At 40.2% G+C, this 19,124-nt stretch overlaps 1 protein-coding gene across 1 annotated transcript; it reads right to left on the bottom strand.

Moving 5' to 3' along the window:
• Positions 1-14,061: 14,061 nt before the first annotated feature.
• Positions 14,062-16,701, bottom strand: LOC109401553 (hexamerin-1.1-like). The gene is made up of 3 exons (XM_019674124.3): positions 16,542-16,701; positions 16,353-16,480; positions 14,062-16,292 (listed from the first exon to the last, which is right to left on the bottom strand). Exons 1-3 carry the CDS (start codon positions 16,636-16,638, stop codon positions 14,439-14,441), a joined length of 2,079 nt encoding a protein of 692 aa, XP_019529669.3. The 5' UTR covers positions 16,639-16,701; the 3' UTR covers positions 14,062-14,438.
• Between the last annotated feature and the right edge of the window lie 2,423 nt (positions 16,702-19,124).

Raw genomic sequence — 19,124 nt, 5'->3', positions numbered from 1 at the left:
TTGGTCATTTTCATATTTTTATCACAGCTTTGCGAGATCCTAGATTAAAAGAATGATAAACTTGCTATAGGGAAGTGGAACTATCTCGGCAGGGCTTCAATTTTGGGCAATTTTCTGCTAACTCAGTCAATTTTGAACCTATTGACACATTTTTTGAACGCAGTGAGTGAGATACGTATAGTATCTAGCCGTGTATTAAATTTCAAGTCAATTGTTTTTTTTAATTGACTAAATTATAACGAAAAACTGCCTAAAATACCAGTCACTGCCCAAGTGGCTCGGTACCCTACGATTGTTATAATGTCTCATTTTTTAAATTATTTCAATTCAAACCTATTCACATATAAACAATTAGATCTTATTTTATACAATGCTAGGGGGTCGTACTTGAACTATTTTCAACAGCCATATTATAATCAACACCATACTCTGAATGAGAGTATCTAGAGTTCTTACTCAGTTTCCGGTAGAAGTGGGGCAACTCATTTGCAATGAGTTGTACCACTTTTAGCTGAAACTGAGTAGGAAAACAAAAAAATTATCGATTTTTGAGTAAGTCCAACTCAGTTACTGAGTAGATTTTTATTTCTCTGCCCGGTGCAAAAGAAGCAATAATATATGCCTAAAAAAATTTGCACTTATTTTTAATAACGGTTCATCTAATTTCGTTTGTCTTGAATCGTTGAAGCTCTAGGACCAACCATGGGAAGTAGAGAGTTAAGAAAACACGTCTAGATTGAAGACAATTGATTTTAAATTGGGACTATCTATATCACATTTAACATAACTCCGTTTGGCATAAAAGTCATTTATCTTAATGCTGTTCGGCACTACCCCAATTAAGTTTTTGTTTTCCCATCGGTTGTTCTTCACGTTCTGCCACGTGGTATACCCTATTGACATACAGTCATATGGTATTATAAAAAAGCATTTTTCTTTTTATGGCCATAGTCAAATCATCATTATGCCAACGTTTCTACAGAACAAATAATCTTATGTCATATGACACAAACTCATATGTTTATTTTCTTCTCTTTTCGTTTTTGGTGAACAAAAATATGCTGTGTGACAACATCACATGCTGCAATCTGCCAAGCAACCGTCCGACCTACACAGGGATAAATACTCATTAAGCAGGATGTTGGAGGTTTAATACTTATCCAAAAGGTAAGTGGTTCATTTATTTTTTTTTTTTTTTCATCAAATGTAATAGTCTGATTCATGAATGTTATAGCTACACTGTAACAGGTTTTCGTGGTTATTTTAAAATAAATCTATCGTTATTGTTGAATATACCTTAGGCAGATAAAATTGTATGCAAGCAGTGGTTACAGCATTGGTAAAACAATAAGAGCGTTGGCAGGCGTATCACACTAAATGATTACATAGATGGCAACAACCCTTCAATCAATTAGCGTGTTTATAATGAAGGGAAGAAAATCCAGAACAGGCGTTGATACTATTCGAGGAAGCACCGTTTGTGTTCATAAGAATAGTTCTAGAAGTATAATAAAGTGAGTGACGCTCACCAAAGTAGGAGGGTTACTTAAGGTGAAACATCAAGAAATCCCATTGCAATTTTGCATACAAACTTTAAAGGCACAAATCTGACGAACGAAACATCGAACCAAGCTGCACTTTTTTATCCTGACTTTACTCACTTGCAAAAAGAGGAAGATTTTACGAATGGAGCGCATTGAGTTATAGGGGAACTTACGTATTTTCGGGGGGGTGGAAGCTCAGGTAAAATATTATCTCCTGGGCGCCCATTAAAAACACCACCCCCGGCGAAGACTGGCGCTCGAGCCTAGCTATTTAGCACTGTAGTCGGAGGAAATGCCAATGCAGAACCCGTAGCTTCCGGGAAGGTAAGCCCAGCTCCCTGGGTTAGTGGGTTGGTGTCAGGCCCTGCGAGCCAGCCGTAAAAAAGACTAGCACCGGAAAATCAACAAGAGAAGAATGCGAACCGATACCAATGGCGACGACCACAGCGACGAAAAGGGACTTGCGATTGGAAGCTCGGTACGTGGAACTGCAGATCTCTCAACTTCATCGGAAGCACCCGCATAATCGCTGATATACTGAAGGACCGCGGGTTCGGAATCTTAGCGCTGCAGGAGGTGTGTTGGACAGGATCTATGGTGCGAACGTTTAGAGGTAATCATACCATCTACCAGAGTTGCGGCAACACACGTGAGCTGGGAACAGCTTTTATAGTAATGGGCGATATGCAGAGGCGCGTGATCGGTTGGTGGCCGATCGACGAAAGAATGTGCAGGTTGAGGATCAAGGGCCGATTCTTCAACATTAGCATAATAAACGTGCACAGCCCTCACTCCGGAAGCACTGATGATGACAAAGACGCATTCTAAGCGCAGCTCGAACGCGAGTACGACCGCTGCCCAAACCACGACGTCAAGGTCATCATAGGGGATCTAAACGCTCAGGTAGGCCAGGAGGAGGAATTCAGACCGACGATTGGAAAGTTCAGCGCCCACCAGCTGACGAACGAAAATGGCCTACGCCTAATCGATTTCGCCGCCTCCAAGAACATGGCCATTCGTAGCACCTTCTTCCAGAACAGCCTCCCGTATCGTGCGGTGGAGCCTCGTAGTCGTGCGGTTAGGGTCACCAAGCTTCTAACCGCACCATGCTGTGGGGTGAGAGTTCAATTCCCGCTCGGGGCGATGAAACTTTTCGTGAGAATAGTTTCTTCTCCGTATCCACTGGTGCATGCTCCGTGTGTCCGTTGTCTAGTGTTAAGTGTTGTTCAGTCTGTACAGCCTCTGGCTGAAGACGGTGTCCGTGTCTTTAGTTAGTATCGTTACACCTGGAGATCACCACAACAAACGGAATCGCAAATCGACCACGTTCTGATTGATGGACGGCACTTCTCCGACATTATCGACGTTAGGACCTATCGTGGCGCTAATATCGACTCTGATCACTACCTGGTGATGGTTAAACTGCGCCCAAAACTCTCTGTTATTAACAACGTACATTACCGGCGGCCGCCCCGGTACGATCTAGAGCAGGGGTTTTCAGATATTTTGGCTCGCGGTGCACTTTTTGGAAATAAATCGCTCCGCGGTGCACATATTCATTATTGTTGAAAAAAAAACAATTCCAAATTTGTCAAAAAAGCTGTCGAATTTTTCATAGCAATTCCAAGGTGCATACACTTTTTCTCCCATCAATTATGACACTGTCTTAAGTTTTTACATCACTTATCGGAGCATAGTGAAGTGACACAGTTATTCGACTTGGAATATTTCTTGCTCAGAATGTTTCTGGAAACTTTCAGACAAGATCTTCATAAATGCTAAATGAAATCTTGAGCCGAATTAGTGATGTTTTGTTTTCAAGAACCTCGGTGAAGTCCTTCCAAGACTACTGAAGTAGACTGCAGTAGCGTCTCGTAACCTCACTTTCTACCTCTTCAACGACTCTAAAACTGGAATTTGCGGAGAATTCAGGATCCGAATCAAATTGAAAATGGACGGAAACGACGATTCTCGAGATTTTCTACAAATTACGAGTTAATTTGATGTCAAAATTCAAGAATTTACGTTCGTTGGACAGGTAGGTTTTAGGTTAGGAAATCGCCACTAGAAAAATTTTGATAGAAGATATTCCAAGACTTTTACTGGATTTCTGAAAAATTTCTAAAAAAAAAAACACTTGGAGGCTTTGTTTTCAGAACTTTGGTATATATTGACATATATGTTTGATAAATTCCATCCAAGAGTGCCTTGTCAATTCGGAAGGAGTTGTGTGTTCACCTGATTTTGAGAACAGTGATAGATTCCTTCTCTGGTATTAAGCAAAGCTACAGAAATATTAGTGAGCTTTTTTCTGAGATTTTTTTAGCGCATTCATTGAAGGTACATTGCAGATGCCTTGTAGGGTAGGTACTTGTGGACATCCAATACGAGTTCTTGGAAAAAAATATGATATTTATTAGGAAAGATTTGGCAGAATAGTTCCATGATTCTTCGCGAATATCTGAGACGGTTTAGCTGGATTCAAGGTTGGAATTATGGAAACATTATCCTCGATCCCTTGGAGCACCTTACAATACACAGAAAAAAATGTTGTGTAATATTACATCTGAACTGCTGCAACCCGGTCAATACGTCGGTTGCATGAATATTACACAGGACGATGTACACATAAGAACAAAAGATTTTACATCCCAACAATGTAATCGTACATAGAAATCGTGATTACATCGATTATTTAGTGCATCGGAATGAATTACATCGGGCGGGTTGCATTTATTTTTTGCTGTGTAGTTAAGTTGTTCTAATTAAGTTGAATAATTTTTCATGAAATAGGTAATGAATTTAAATTTAAACTTTATTATGCAAGACTTTTCTGAAGTGCTGCGGTGCACTTGTCATGGCTTTGCGGTGCACCAAGTGCACCGCGGTGCACGATCTGAAAACCGCTGATCTAGCTAGAGCGACTGAAGCAACCGAATGTCGCCACCGCATACGCGCAGAATCTCGAGGCTGCGTCGCCGGACGAGGGTGTGCTCGATGTGGCCCCTCTAGAGGACTGCTGGAGTACAATCAAAGCAGCCATCAACAACGCAGCCGAGAGCACTATCGGGTACGTAGAACGGAGTCGACGAAACGATTGGTTCGACGAGGAGTGCAGAGCGGTTCTGGAGGAGAAGGATGCAGCGCGGGCGGTAATGCTGCAGCATGGAACCCGACAGAATGTGGAGCGAAACAGACAGAAGCGGAAGCAGCAGACCCGTCTCTTCCGGGAGAAAAAGCGCCGCCTGGAAGAAGCGGAATGCGGGGAAATGGAACTGCTGTGCCGTTCACAGGAAACACGCAAGTTCTACCAGAAGCTCAACACATCCCGCAAAGGCTACGTGCCGCAAGCCGAAATCTGCAGGGATAAGGACGGGAGCCTCCTGACGGACAAACGTGAGGTGATCGCAAGGTGGAAGCAGCACTTCGACGAGCATCTGAATGGCGAAGAGAATGTAGGCACGGAGGACCAAGGCAGCGGAGGAAATGACTATGTTGGTGCAGCAGAGGACGGGAACGAACCAACTCCCATGCTGAGGGAAGTAAAGGATGCCATCCACCAGCTAAAAACAACAAAGCGGCTGGTAAGGACGGCAGCAGAACTCATCAAGATGGGCCCGGAAAAGTTGGCCACCTGTCTGCACCAGTTAGTAGTCAAGATCTGGGAAACCGAACAGCTACGGGGCTGTCCATTAATTACGTAAGGGAATTTTAGCGATTTTCTGACACCCCCTCCCCCCCTTGTAAGATTTTTTGTATGAAATCCCAAAAATTTTTGTATGACGCGTAAGATTTCTCAAACCCCCCCTCCCCCCATAAACCCTTATGTAATTAATGGACAGCCCCTACCGGGGGAGTGGAAGGAAGGGATAATCTGTCCCATCCACAAGAAAGGCGACAAGTTAATGTGTGAGAACTTTTGAGCGATCACCATTTTGAATGCCGCCTACAAAGTGCTATCCCAGATCATCTTCCGTCGTCTTTCACCTAAAGTAAATGAGTTCGTGGGAAGTTACCAAGCCGGTTTCATCGACGGCCGGTCGACAACGGACCAGATCTTCACCGTACGACAAATCCTCCAGAAATGCCGTGAATACCAGGTACAAACGCACCACCTGTTCATCGACTTCAAAGCGGCATACGACAGTATCGACCGCACAGAGCTATGGAAAATTATGGACGAGAACAGCTTTCCCGGGAAGCTGACTAGACTGATAAGAGCAACGATGGACGGTGTGCAGAACAGCGTAAGGATTTCGGGTGAACTATCCAGTTCATTTGAATCTCGACGGGGACTACGACAAGGTCATGGACTTTCCTGCCTACTATTCAACATCGCCCTGGAAGGTGTTATGCGACGAGCCGGGCTCAACAGCCGGGGTACGATCTTCACGAAATCCAGCCAATTTGTCTGTTTTGCGGATGACATGGATATTATTGCTAGAACATTTGGAACGGTGGCAGAACTGTACACCCGCCTGAAACGTGAAGCAGCAAAGGTCGGACTGGTGGTGAATGCGGCTAAGACAAAGTACATGCTGGTAGGGAGGACTGAGCGAGACAGGACAAGCCTTGACAGCAATGTTACGATAGACGGGGATACTTTCGAGGTGGTAGAAGAATTCGTCTACCTCGGTTCCTTGCTAACGGCTGACAATAACGTGAGCCGTGAAATACGAAGGTGCATCATCAGTGGAAGTCGTGCCTACTATGGGCTCCAGAAGAAACTGCGGTCAAAAAAGATTCACCCCCGCACCAAATGAACCATGTACAAGACGTTAATAAGACCGGTGGTTCTCTACGGACACGAGACATGGACGATGCTCGAGGAGGACCTGCAAACACGGAAAAAGATAAAGTTCGGCCAAAACTCTTTTTATGTGTTTAATCGAAGTTATAGGTTGTCTAGATATGTTATATAGTATTTTTAGTGTTTAAAAAGGGGTATTCAAAAATTACTTAACTTCAATAATTTCAAAAACGGTAAAAATCAAGAAAACCCACATTTTTTGCGTTTTTTGTTAGAAAATCAATTTGAATTTGATTAAATGATCATCTTTTGATCAAATCCAATCAAGTTTGTTCAAAACGTGTGAAAAATGTGGGAAGATAAATTTTATTTCAGTAAAAAAATGGAAAAATAACGTAACATATATGAAAAAACATGACTTTTTTAAATAGCTCTAATTTGAAAAACTGCAAATTTCTGCAAAAAGTTTAAACGTTTTTATGCAGCCCTAAGCATGATGTTTAAGATGTACTATTCGAAATTGCGGCAACACGTGACGACACGAACCGTTTTTTAACTTAAAAATTACAAAAATTCCTAAGGTACAATATATGAAATTTTGAAAAGTTTTGTGACATATTAATTTTGCACCATGAGTGCATTCAAACAGTCCAATAACAAGCTTTCATATGCTGGATAACATAAAACATATATTCCATTCTCAAAATATTATTATTTTACATTTTTCGAATAATTCATTTTTCAATTTTATGACTTAGGCCACTTTGGCAGTGAAAATGTCATTAAAAATCAAAAGCTGGTATGCTTTTAATTAAGAATCATAAAACTACAATACATTATCTTTGTTATAAGGTGAAAAAAAGTTTAAAAATATCAATTCCGTTTTTTGAGAGTTTTGGCCGCCCCTTTGTATGGAGCCCGACCAATGTGCACTCGAAGTTTTCGAGCGACGGGTGCTAAGGACGATCTTCGGCGGCGTACAGGAGAACGGTGTATGGCGGAGAATAATGAACCACGAGCTCGCTGCACTTTACGGCGAACCCAGCATCCAGAAAGTGGCCAAAGCCGGAAGGATACGATGGGCAGGGCATGTTGCAAGAATGCCGGACAACAACCCTGCAAAGCTGGTGTTTGCTAACCATCCGGTTGATACAAGAAGGCGTGGAGCGCAGAGAGCACGATGGGCGGACCAGGTGGAGCGTCATCTGGCGAGTGTTGGGCGTGACCGACGTTGGAGAGTTGCAGCTGCAAATCGAGTATTATGGCGGCAAATTGTTGATTCAGTATTATCATGAATTTGATGTAAACTAAATAAATTAAATGAACGTATTTTCGGCAGTTTTGTTCTCTTCGTCATGGGGGGTTTTTTGAAACCTGCACAGCTAGTCGCGTTCGGTAATTTTTACCGAAATCTCAACTGCTGAACGTTCGGTAATGGTTTTTTACTGAAATTCTGTAAAAATTGTCAAATTTCGGTAAAATGTTATCGTTTATCTGTCAAATTTTAACGAAGTTCGGTAAACGTCACCGAACTTCTCCGGTAAAAAACTTACCGGTTGAGATTTCGGTAAAATATTACCGAAGTCGGTGATTTTTTTCTAAGTGTGTGTTGATCTCACACGGAGAGATTGAAAAATGCTGAAATGCATAAAATCTTTACTAATACCATATTCGATCTGCCCACCCTTTGGAATGCATATTTTTGTGGTTATTCATTCAATGCATACATTGGTGTTTTGCATTGGAATGCATATGTCAAACATATTTGTCGATGCATATTTGATTTTTTTTTTGTTTTTAAATAAGCAAAACAGAAAAGAACAAAACAAAACTTTTAGCATCATAAAAAGAACATCAAAATTTTATTTCTCACTTAAGTTAATTAACATAATACAATATAAATACTTCACTGATAATCAGCTGGAACCAACATTCTTATATCTAAAACACTCGCAGGAGATGTGATCGCCGTCTTCTCCACTTTCGTCGTAGTTCCGTCGCCGTCTTAGTTCCATCACGACGGTGATGTCCGTCGACGTCGTGGTTCCTCCACTGATGAATATTATGCCATTTACATTTCCCGCGATGGTCTCTGGATCCGCTGGGTGAATACGTCTTTGAAAGTATCCTTCCGAAGATGATGCGAAGATGATCTGTAGCGAATGTACAAATATTTGGTATTTCAAATCGTGATCAAAATATGTCACTTCTACTTACTGCAAATGGAAGGATCGTGACCCATGATGCTCGTGCGATTCCAGTGGATCGGGACACAAAAGTTATCTGCTTATTTCAAGCAATTCGCGAGGCCAAACAAAAAAGTATCAGCGCAAATTATTTTTCCACTATTTAACAATATGGCGGTTGGAGACTTCAATATTTTTCCAAGTCCCAAGACTAACTTTTGTTTGGGTATTCGCGGAAATAAATAAATATCATAAATGCACCAGAGTGCATATTATATATAAAGTTATGCATACTTTTTATGCATTGCAAAATTTAAAATGACAAAATGAAAAAAAATATTATTATTTATGCTAACAAGTATATCCATTTTTCTCCGTGCAAAGTTGGCCTTAAATCCTTCCCAACCAAGCTGAGTTATGTGCCCAAATTTCAGGCAATTTGGCCCACAAAAACCCCCCTTGACGAAGAGAACAAACCTGCCGAGAATACCCTTTGTCACCCTACCTAGCAGCAAGTGCCCAAAATAAAAGTGTGGAAATGAAGAAAATGTGGAAAATGAAAACATTGATGCAGTGTTTGGACGAAAAAGTGATCAGTGAACCACTCGGCAGTTTTTCTTCCCTTCTGTTGGTTCTGTTTCAATTACCAAGCGGTGTATGTTCTCTCGTCGAGTCGCATGGTTCACGAAGGAACACAAAGAGGATACTCCGATATAAGGGGCTGTCCATTAATTACGTAAGGGTTTATGGGGGGAGGGGGGGTTTGAAAAATCTTACACGCCATACAAAAATTTTTGTGTTCTCATACAAAAAATCTTACAAGGGGGGGAGGGGGTGTCCAAAAATCGCTAAAACTCCCTTACGTAATTAATGGACAGCCCCTAAACAAGCTGCGACGATGAGCGGGCATCGCTAAGTGTAACACTTACCGATGATCGCTCATCGTTGGCTTGGGGCAACTGTGAATAATCGTTATTTTCATCAGTATTTAATGCGTTTTCGCTTTAAAAACGTGAAATACTATTTAATTTAACTGTATTCATGACGTTGCAGGTTGTGTAGTCACAATAAAAAAAGAATTATGGCAATAAACTATTCTTACCGATTGCATCGTTTCCTTAGCGTCATCGAGCATCTTCTCTCTTGATTGCGCTCTCGTATGGAACCGGGCAAGAGAATGAACAGCATTTCGGAGAGCGTTCCCGAGCATGTTGGTTCATGAAATGTTACATTCGCGAATGTATCACTTGCTGAGCATGCAGTGATGCCACATACACAGATTTACCTAGAATTACACAGATTTTTTCCCATTTTCGCCTACAGATATCTGTGATCACAGATCAAAGATTTTTGCAATAAAAAAGATTTTTAAGATTTTTAAAACAGTGACAATGATTTTTGTAAAAAAGCTTTATTATAATTTTCAGGTACTCAAATTTAAATAATAGAAATTAAATCTTCTAGTTGGATGGCCTAGGCCAAGCCTCAGGCGCATTGTTTTCAACGTTCTTGTGGTTTCTGATGCTCTTCAGATGCAACCTGGGAGTGTTATAGTCGACGTTATTCTAAGAACATTTTTTCCGTTTTTTTTTAAACAAATTGTTCAAAAATATTCGGTTTTGGAGACATTAACATATCACAGATTTTTACTAAGATTTTCTGAAATTTCCTACAGATGAAAAAGATTTTTTTGACCAAAATCACAGATGAAAACTGAATAAAATGTGGCAACACTGTGAGCATGGACCATTCAGTGGTTCGCGATAAAAATCCACACACTGCATTGATGTGGTGGAAGTTGAGTCAACCCATTTTTCTCCAATTTTAACAAGGAGCAGAAAAAACAAATCAAATAAACATATCTAGATTGAATTTAAATAAAGGCGAAAGTAACATGAGAGAGTTCTCTTCATCGACTATCTCTTCTGCAAATTAAAGTGACAAGATGCAAATTCAATCGAACTTTTTTACATTTAGACGATAGATTGCATCGCAACCTAGCGATTTATGGCCAAAAAGTGCAACCATACTTGCATCTTGTCACTTTAATTTGAAGAAGAGAGAGTCGATGAAGAGAACTCTCTCATGTTACTTTCGCCCTTATTTAAACTCAATCTAGATATATATACCGGGCATACCGAGCTCTATGGTACGGTACGAAATTCCGTCACCCTGTCGCACTTCTCAACGAGATTCGAACGAATTACTCGGCGAAACAAAAATTAACTATTGATCTGTCACAAGAGCAAACTTATGTGTCTCTGAAAGACTTTGGGCCGCTGAATTAGAATCCGGGCTCAGATTTGCTCCAGCGCGTTACAATTTCGAGCTATACCTCAATTTATAGGGCAAAATATGCGATTTATTTTTTACGCAATTAAAGGGTAAATTGGTCAATTAACATAAATTAACGACTCATGCAACATATTTCGTTTTACAAAATCAAACTTGCTCGTTTTAAGCTAGGGAAGTGGAACCATCTCGGCAGGGGTCCTATTTTGGGCACTTTTCTGCTATAACTCAGCCAATTCTGCATTAATTGACACAATTTTTGGAACGCGATGAGATACGTATAGTATCTAGCCACGTACAAAATTTCTAGTCAATTGGTTTGGAATTGACTGGGTTATAGCGAAGAGTGCCCACACTCAGCCAAATAACCTTAAGATTTCCATAAGGCCCAACTTATGAAACGGCCTTTAAATAATTCATAATGATTCGGATGAATTTCATAAGGTCACTCTATGACGTAAAATCGTCTCACAGCTTGGCTTTTATTCATGTTTAGCAACATGATATTCTCAAGCGTCGGTAGCCATGTGGATAAAACACAGGCTCGGTGATCCCGACGTTCATGGATCGAAGCCAACCTGCATCATTTTAAGATTTTTTTTGTTCTTTTCATAAGTCTATCTTATAAAATTTATCATAGCAAGCACGATCAATTTTCATAAGGTATTCTTATGGCATCCATAAGAATTAGTTATAGCAAATTTTCATAAGGTATTTCGATGAATTTCGCTAGTTTTTTTCGCTGAGTGCAAAATACCGGCCGCTGCCCAAGTGGTTCGCTATCCTATTTATGTTAGGTACGATATTTCCTATACAAGTCACCCTCCAAAAGTAGCATGCAAGTTTACTTACTAACATTAAATGCTTAGATGTTAATAGGAAGCAATCAGTGAAGTACTAGATTGAAAGTAGTGAGCTGGATTTTTGTATGGTGAGATGATCAGTTCTCCATTTCTGCAATGAAATGGTGCAAACAGCGTGGGTTGTATGATTTCTTGACTAATTTGATGCTATTTGAGCAAAAGTTTGGGTAACTGTGTTGTTGTATTATTTATTTCTTGCAACTTCAACAACACGGTTATCAAAACTTTTGCTCAAACAGCATCAAATTAGTCAAGAAATCATATAACCGACGCTGTTTGCACCATTTCGTTGCAGAAATGGAGAACTGATCATTTCACCATACAAAAATCCAGCTCACTACTTTCAATCTAGTACTTCACTGATTGCGTCCTATTGTCTACACGCAGACAAATATTTTGTAAACACAATTAAATTCTAGTTCAAATCAACCAATTTTTCAGTTTGTTATAGCGACAAACTGATTTCTAGTTTAAACTGAACTGTTCCATTGTTTGATAATACAAATATTTTCATTTGCCGAAATTTTTGACAGTTTGTTAGAACAAACAGAGATTTGGTAGTTTCAACATAAAATAACAGATTGTTTTAAACGACTGCACTTTTGCCACTAACAAAGCCGGAAAGTGATTGTGTTGGTGGTGACGGCAGCTCGGAAATCTATTTTTAGACACTCGACAAGCGGATGGAAGCGAGAACGAATAAAAAAAGGCAAAAAATCGAAACCGACCAACTTATTTTTTGGATGCAGTCTTGAGTTCCTGCGCGTTATCCATCACGGCCAAAACTGCACTTGGAAGTTGGAGTGATGGATTTACTGCACTTTCTTCGTTTGTGGCGATGTTGGGGTAAGAATTTTGAAGATGTGTGAGTGTATCCGGGCCATGTTTATGGTCCCCATTTTGTTGAAACAAATGCAGATTTTAACGTTATATGGAATGATGGGAATTGGTTGTTTTGATCGATAAACTCTAAGTAAGAACAAAGAAATATAACTTTGGAATAAGTAATTGCTCAGTTTGAAAATCAACCATGCGTTTTATTGTTTTAAACAAGCCTCATTTTTCTGCCTGTGCATTTGGTGCGTAAGTAAATCTTTTTGGACCGCAGCTTCTTCTGGAGCCCGTAGTAGACCCGACTTCCGCTGATGATGCGCCTTCGTATTTCACGACTTACCTTGTTGTCAGTCGTCAGTAAGGACCCGAGGTAGACGAATTCCTCCACCACCTCGAAGGTATCCCCGTCTATCGTAACATTACTGCCCAGACGAATCCGGTTGTGTTCGGTTCAGCGGCATTTACCACTGGTCCCACCTTTGCTGCTTCGCGTTTCGGGCGGGTTTACAGCTCTGCCACTGTTGCAAATGTTCTGGCGATAATGTCCATATCGTCCGCAAAGCACACAAATTGATCGGATTTTGTGAAAATCGTTCTCCGGCGGCTGTTGAGCCTGGCTCGTTGCATCACACCTTCCAGGGCGATGTTGAAGAGTAGGCATGAGAGTCCTTCACCATGTCGCCGTCCCCGGCGTGGTTCGAATGAACTGGATAGATACTTCATCCGAAACCCTTACGCATTTTTACACACCGTCCATCGTTGCTTCAATCAGTCTAGTCAGCTTCCCAGGAAAGCCGTTTTCGTCCATGATTCCCCATAGCTCTGTGCGGTCGATACTGTCGTATGCCGCTTTGAAGTCGATGAACCGAGATTCCAATCGCAAGTACTTTAGCGTGGGTCGTTGCCATTAGCTCTGGTTCGTATTCTTGTCCTGTTTTCTTTTCACTGCTTGTTGGTGTTACGGCTGTCTCGCAGAGCCTGACAACAACCCATAACATTCCTGGAGCATCATCGTGCACAGTTGAGCTTAGAGTCCTTCCCTGGAACTCGGTCGTCGATAAGCCTGTTCTAATCATAGGGAGCATACGCTGTTATGCGCTACTCTCTTCATTACTACCAAAGTTTCCACCGGGGTTAGTTACAATATCTTCCTACAATTATTCAAAATGTCCATCTTACACCGCGCCAAATCTTCTTCTTCTTCTTCTTATTTCTGGCGAGCCGACACCGTTCGGCATCAGCTCTAGTTTAACGTCCGCCTATTTCTGGTACTAAGCCTAAACACGGACGGTCAGGGAGACATCCACACACACCTGACACCCTACATATCGAACCCATCAACACATGGGCCGGGACCTACGGCTTTACTTCCTATCCGAGGGAAGGCGTGATCAGATATTTTTGTCTCAGAAATACCGACGGCGTCGACTAGGATTGAACCTAGACCGACTGGGGTGAGAGGCAACCACGCTTACCACTACACCACCGACGCCGCTACCGCGCCAAATCAAAAAATAAATATTAGCTGGATTTATCTAGTTGCCCTACAATCTATGATTGATTGTTTTCGTTCCCTTTGTTGTTCGGAAAACTTGTAGCAGAAAAGTTTGTTTCTTTTATTTTCGATAATTTTGAATTTTTGAAGATAAATGATCTGTTATACGATCGGTGGCATGACACTGTGTATTTTTTTCCTAATGTAATGAGTATTAGAGCAAATTTCGATGTTCTGCATAAAGTTTTAAAATCCACATAAACAAATGATCCTAAAGGGATTAATATATGCTAAAAAGAAGAAAAAAAGTGTTTGAATGAATCTATTTTACTTTAAGATTTGTTCTGTTCTAGGGCTTTTTATGCGTTCAAAAAAGAAGTAAATGAATTGTTCGAATGAATCAACTATTTTGCTTTATTTGGTCCTCTTATCATATTGTCATAAATACGATTCACATCATTTTCTGGCAGCGTTCTAGAATGACTGATTCAGCTTCATATCGTCAGTGTGATAGATCAGCACATCCTTGAAGTACATGTTCTTGGTGAAGAAGTAGGCAAAGTTGATCTCGCGATCGAAGGGGAATCCGAATGGCAAGTCATCGACATATTTCGAGCCAGATCCAACTCCACAACTATATGAGTAGTCGTAGGTGGAGAATTGTTCCACCTTAGGAGCGTAGTACGGAGTGACGATGAAGTAGAAGGTCAACTCGTAGCCGCTTGGAAGACCCTTTGGCAGCAGAAGACGGTCGGGGAATCCGCAGTGAGCTTCAGACATATCTAGAACGAATTTGTCTTGTCCCTTGTATGCCGTCATGAATTTCTTGTACAGTTCACTATATGTGGTTCGGTCACGAACACTCCAGTAGTAATCGCGAGAGTTGCGAACAATAGAGTTTTTGCCAACAACGAAGTCATACACGTACTGATCAACTTCAAAGAAGTATTTCTTCAGGTACTGCAACTGCTTGAAGTCGTAGAACTTCGGTCCCATGTACATGCGAACCACTCCCTTACCGGCAAATTCGGAGAAGATATCCATTGTGTAGGTGAATGGCTTATGATTGATGCGCTTCTGGCGAGCGAAAACGGAGAAATCGAAGAACTTGTCCGAGGAGAAGCCCATTGGAATAGCGTTGCTGATGTCGGCATCGAAATACTCAAAATAGGTCATCAGTTTATCAAATACGACATTCTTGATTTCAACTCCCTTGAAGTTCAACTCATCAAAGGTGTAGTATGGCAAGTAGCTCTTGAATTGCCAGTAGTAGCTCAAAATTCTATAATACAGCTGGTAGAAGAACGGATCACGCATGGATGTTTCAAAATGCATCAGAGCACTTGGCCACGTCTTCGATCCACTGTAGAAATAATCAGAGCCACTGTACATGAGACGGGCGAAGAATTCGATGTATTTGTAGTAATCCGTGTCGTAGCTGTCCGGATTTGCGTTAATCAGATTTCCGAGATAATCGATCGATTCTGGTTTACGGAAATCAATCTTAGTTCCATCATCCAAATACATGTATCCTTGTTCAATCACTTGCCTGATTCTGGCTTCGTAATCCTTGAGCAAGTCAATTTTGTAGTACTGGTCTTTGGGCAGAGAGTAGTAATCGTTGCGTCCATAGAAAGGCAGGCCGTTCCAGTAACTGAGTTTTGGTGAATATCCGGTCTTGATAGGTTGATCCCAGCTGAATTCTTCGATCGGTCCCATGAAGTTGGCTTGGCGTTCCAGGTAGTAACGGGCGATGAGTTGCTGGTACATGTACAGATACAGTTCTCCACGACGATCCTTGAACAAGTTGAATTTGCTTTCTCCAACGAAGAATGGATAGTCCATCATGAAGTAGTAGTAGTAAGCATTAAGACCGATATCTTCAGTAAAGTAACTCAGTTTATCTTCTCCGAAATAGTCGATCGGATAGACAGCGGTATAATTCGAGTAGACTACGTTGTATTTGCCATTGCTCACGAATCCGAATTTAGGTTCATACAACTTCTTGTACATTGCCTTGTGAACAACGTCGGTATTGAAGAAGTAGTAAGGATAGATTTCGTAAATGGCAGGTAGTACGATGCCCTTGAGGTCTGGGCGATGGAAGGTGGCCATAGTCAGAGCATAGATAAACATGCCCTCGTTGATGTTTTCACGAGCCCAGATAACATTCTTGTAGAAGGTTTCCCAATCAGCGCTGTTATAGAAGAAGTTGAACAGAAGATAGGTTTGCTTCATGTATTCCTTGTTGTAGATGGTGAACACCTCTCCCTTTGGCAGGAAACCAAGCTTGTAGTATTCGAAGAATTCGAAGACCTCCTTGTAATTCTGGAATGAGATTTACTGTGATATTGACGTTTTTTTTTTTAAATAAATTTCAAGCCTTACCGTATATTTGGTCTCATCGAAAACCCATGTTTTGGTGTATGGCATATATTCCTCGAACGTGAGAGGTAGATGGATGTTGCGGAAAACTTCGAAGAAGAACTTCTGTTTTACCAGAAATTCTTTGTCAGCTGCAAGTATAATAAGATTTCTTCACCTTGCTTTGGTTTACTTTGTTGCAAGGAAACTTACCATATTTAAAACCTGTTACCGACTTTTCTACGGGAACGTAAGCTGCACTGGTCAGTGCGACCAGGCACAGTGCAATTGCTGCAACCGTCAGTCTCATCTTGTTCTCTCCTGTTCGGGCTCAACTGTGAGCATGCTCTGCTGATTGCAACGACAGTTGCTTATATAGTACATTCAATTTCTTATTATCAATCAGTTAATGTAACATTTGTATTATTCAAATGCGATAGGTGAGCACCTGAAATGTTTTTTTTTCTTCTTGCAGAACTGCAATTTTGATAACACGCGAAAGCGATAATCACGTGTTCCGTTGACTTCAAATTGGTAATGACCTATTGATGAACGCACTATCGAATTTGAACGTTGGCAACAAAATCTGGTAGAATTTTTCAAGTGTATTGTTAGTCTAGAAATTGATTTTGTTTATTTATTAAAGCTCACGTAAAAGGCAATATTTCTAAAAAATAAAACAAATGATTGAACAAAACTAACTATATGTTCTTTTTGGATACTTATTTTTTGTGTTAACTCCACTGCCCCCACTCGCATAACAGTCTCATCTTTGCTGGGTTTCCTATTCATACGGGACTGTTATGCGAGTCGGGGCAGTACAGTGTCGGACAAAACAATAAGACCACCGATCGTATTTCATACAAAATGGCAAAGTTTGACGATACGATACTCGTTTTCAATCAAACCGATTTGACTGAAAATTTGACAACCGACATGAAATTACGAGAATTTTCATTTGTATTAAAATGATTGAGTTCTGTTTACTGCTTCCAAGGCTACCCAGATTTTTATGAGGTTTATTTATGGTCAATTTAATAAAAATGTCCCGAAGTTTAAGGAGAAACTTCAGAGAAAACAAATATGGCTGCCACAATGGCCGACTAGGTCCTCTACTCACGTTTTCAAGAGCACCAATCTTGAATATTCGTAAATAAATGCGCTCGATTTGGAAAAGCTGTTTCTTTTTGCAAGTGAGCAAAGCCAGGATAAAGTGAAAAAGGTTCAGCAATCAACGATTATGCTTATATTATTGCGTTTCATAGGCAAATCAAAGGGTGTCCTTCTTGCCCGGGGACCCCTAAATACAAATCAAAATTCACATAATTCCCTTGCGACTGCCAAAATTTTAGCAAAATTGGTTCACTAGAAACTGAGGATCACATCGTGAAACTTGGCCATTTTGTTTGAAAAATGACTGGTGGTTTTATTGTTTTCTCCGACACTATATCCTTTTGTCATGGCAATCTGGAAATGGTCCTATTATTTCGTCGTATCGTACATCCGTAACTTTTGACATAATGAACAGAGTTCGATCAATTTAATGCAAATCAAAATTCTTGTAATTCCATGGTGACTGTTGAAATTTCAGCAAAATCGGTTAACTAGAACATGACCATTTTGTATAATGGTGTTATTGTTTTGTCCGACACTGTAGATAGTAAAGAAATGATTTATTGGTAAATAGTTTTGAAAAAACATGTGTATGTGTTGATTTCAAACCGTCGGAGTAAAATGAGCAACCTATTTTAGACAAAAATCTTTTTATACAATTCAGTATGATAATTTAGGTCATTAGATAATTTAAAACACGCTTTCCGAAAACTACAGTATCGGACAATAAAAATGCAACAAATTCCAACAAACTACATTGAATTTTATTTTCAAGTGATAGATTTGTTTGCGTAAAAAAGGTGTAAAAACATGTGAAACTTTTTTATCTGATACCTAGTCGTCAAAACTTCAGGCCCGGGGCAAAAACTACACAGTAAAACCGCTCAGCACTAAAATGTGTAAAACCTACTCATAAATGCATAGTTTCCATACTACTCATAAAATGTGTAAGAGTTGCACATTCACAAAATCTGCTCCTGCGTCCACAAAATCGTTAAAATTGCATTTTTTTTTGTATGGCAATCTAGCTACACTCCCGTTCAAAAGTTTGGGGTCACCCCCTCAAAAACATGTATTTTTTTTAGGCTCATATCTCCGCCGATTTGCGTCCGATTTCAAAACCCTAGGTTTCATTCAAAAGATAATAAGTCAAAGAAACTTTGAACATGATTTAAAAGAATTTAAAAAATGTAAACTTAACCCAAAGTTGCCAAATTTTCTAAAAAATGAATATAAACTTACGGCAGTGTCGCAGTGAAGTTGGGTTGACCAAATTTTAAGATGAGTGCGGTAATATGACCCATTTTCTATTAGCTTTCAACTGCTTTTTACAGAACTTAGCTAAAAAATCTGGAAAAAAGTTATTAAGTAAATTAATCCGTGATGTCATCGACCAAAAGTTTGGGGTCACCCCTCAAAATGCTGTATCGGCCAAAAGTTTGGGGTCACTATCGTAAAACATGGAAAAGTGATTTGTTGATATCTTTGTCATCTTTCATTCAATTTTAATTCTTCTTGGCTTATTTGAAACAAAATGAATGATACTTATTGCATAGACATTGAACCACACATATTTGTTGAAATTTACATACTAAAACTTAACGTAAAGTTGCCTCATTTTTTGAAGCGTGGTAAAATGTGCTAACTTTACATAACATTTTTATATACAAAAATCGTTAAATA

The sequence above is a fragment of the Aedes albopictus genome, chromosome 3, assembly GCF_035046485.1.
Source record: "Aedes albopictus strain Foshan chromosome 3, AalbF5, whole genome shotgun sequence".
In the NCBI taxonomy this organism is placed as follows: domain Eukaryota; kingdom Metazoa; phylum Arthropoda; class Insecta; order Diptera; family Culicidae; genus Aedes; species Aedes albopictus.
Note: the sequence above shows the minus strand (reverse complement) of the source record. Positions and strands in the feature narration are given on the sequence as shown.

Bases quoted from the DNA above. Each gene is read 5' to 3' on its own strand.
- LOC109401553 (XM_019674124.3), bottom strand. From the start codon at position 16,638: ATGAGACTGACGGTTGCAGCAATTGCACTGTGCCTGGTCGCACTGACC. The intron at 16,481-16,541 runs GTAAGTTTCCTT...TTATACTTGCAG, and splicing joins GGTAACAGGTTTTAAATATG to CTGACAAAGAATTTCTGGTA. The intron at 16,293-16,352 runs GTAAGGCTTGAA...ATCTCATTCCAG, and splicing joins TCGATGAGACCAAATATACG to AATTACAAGGAGGTCTTCGA.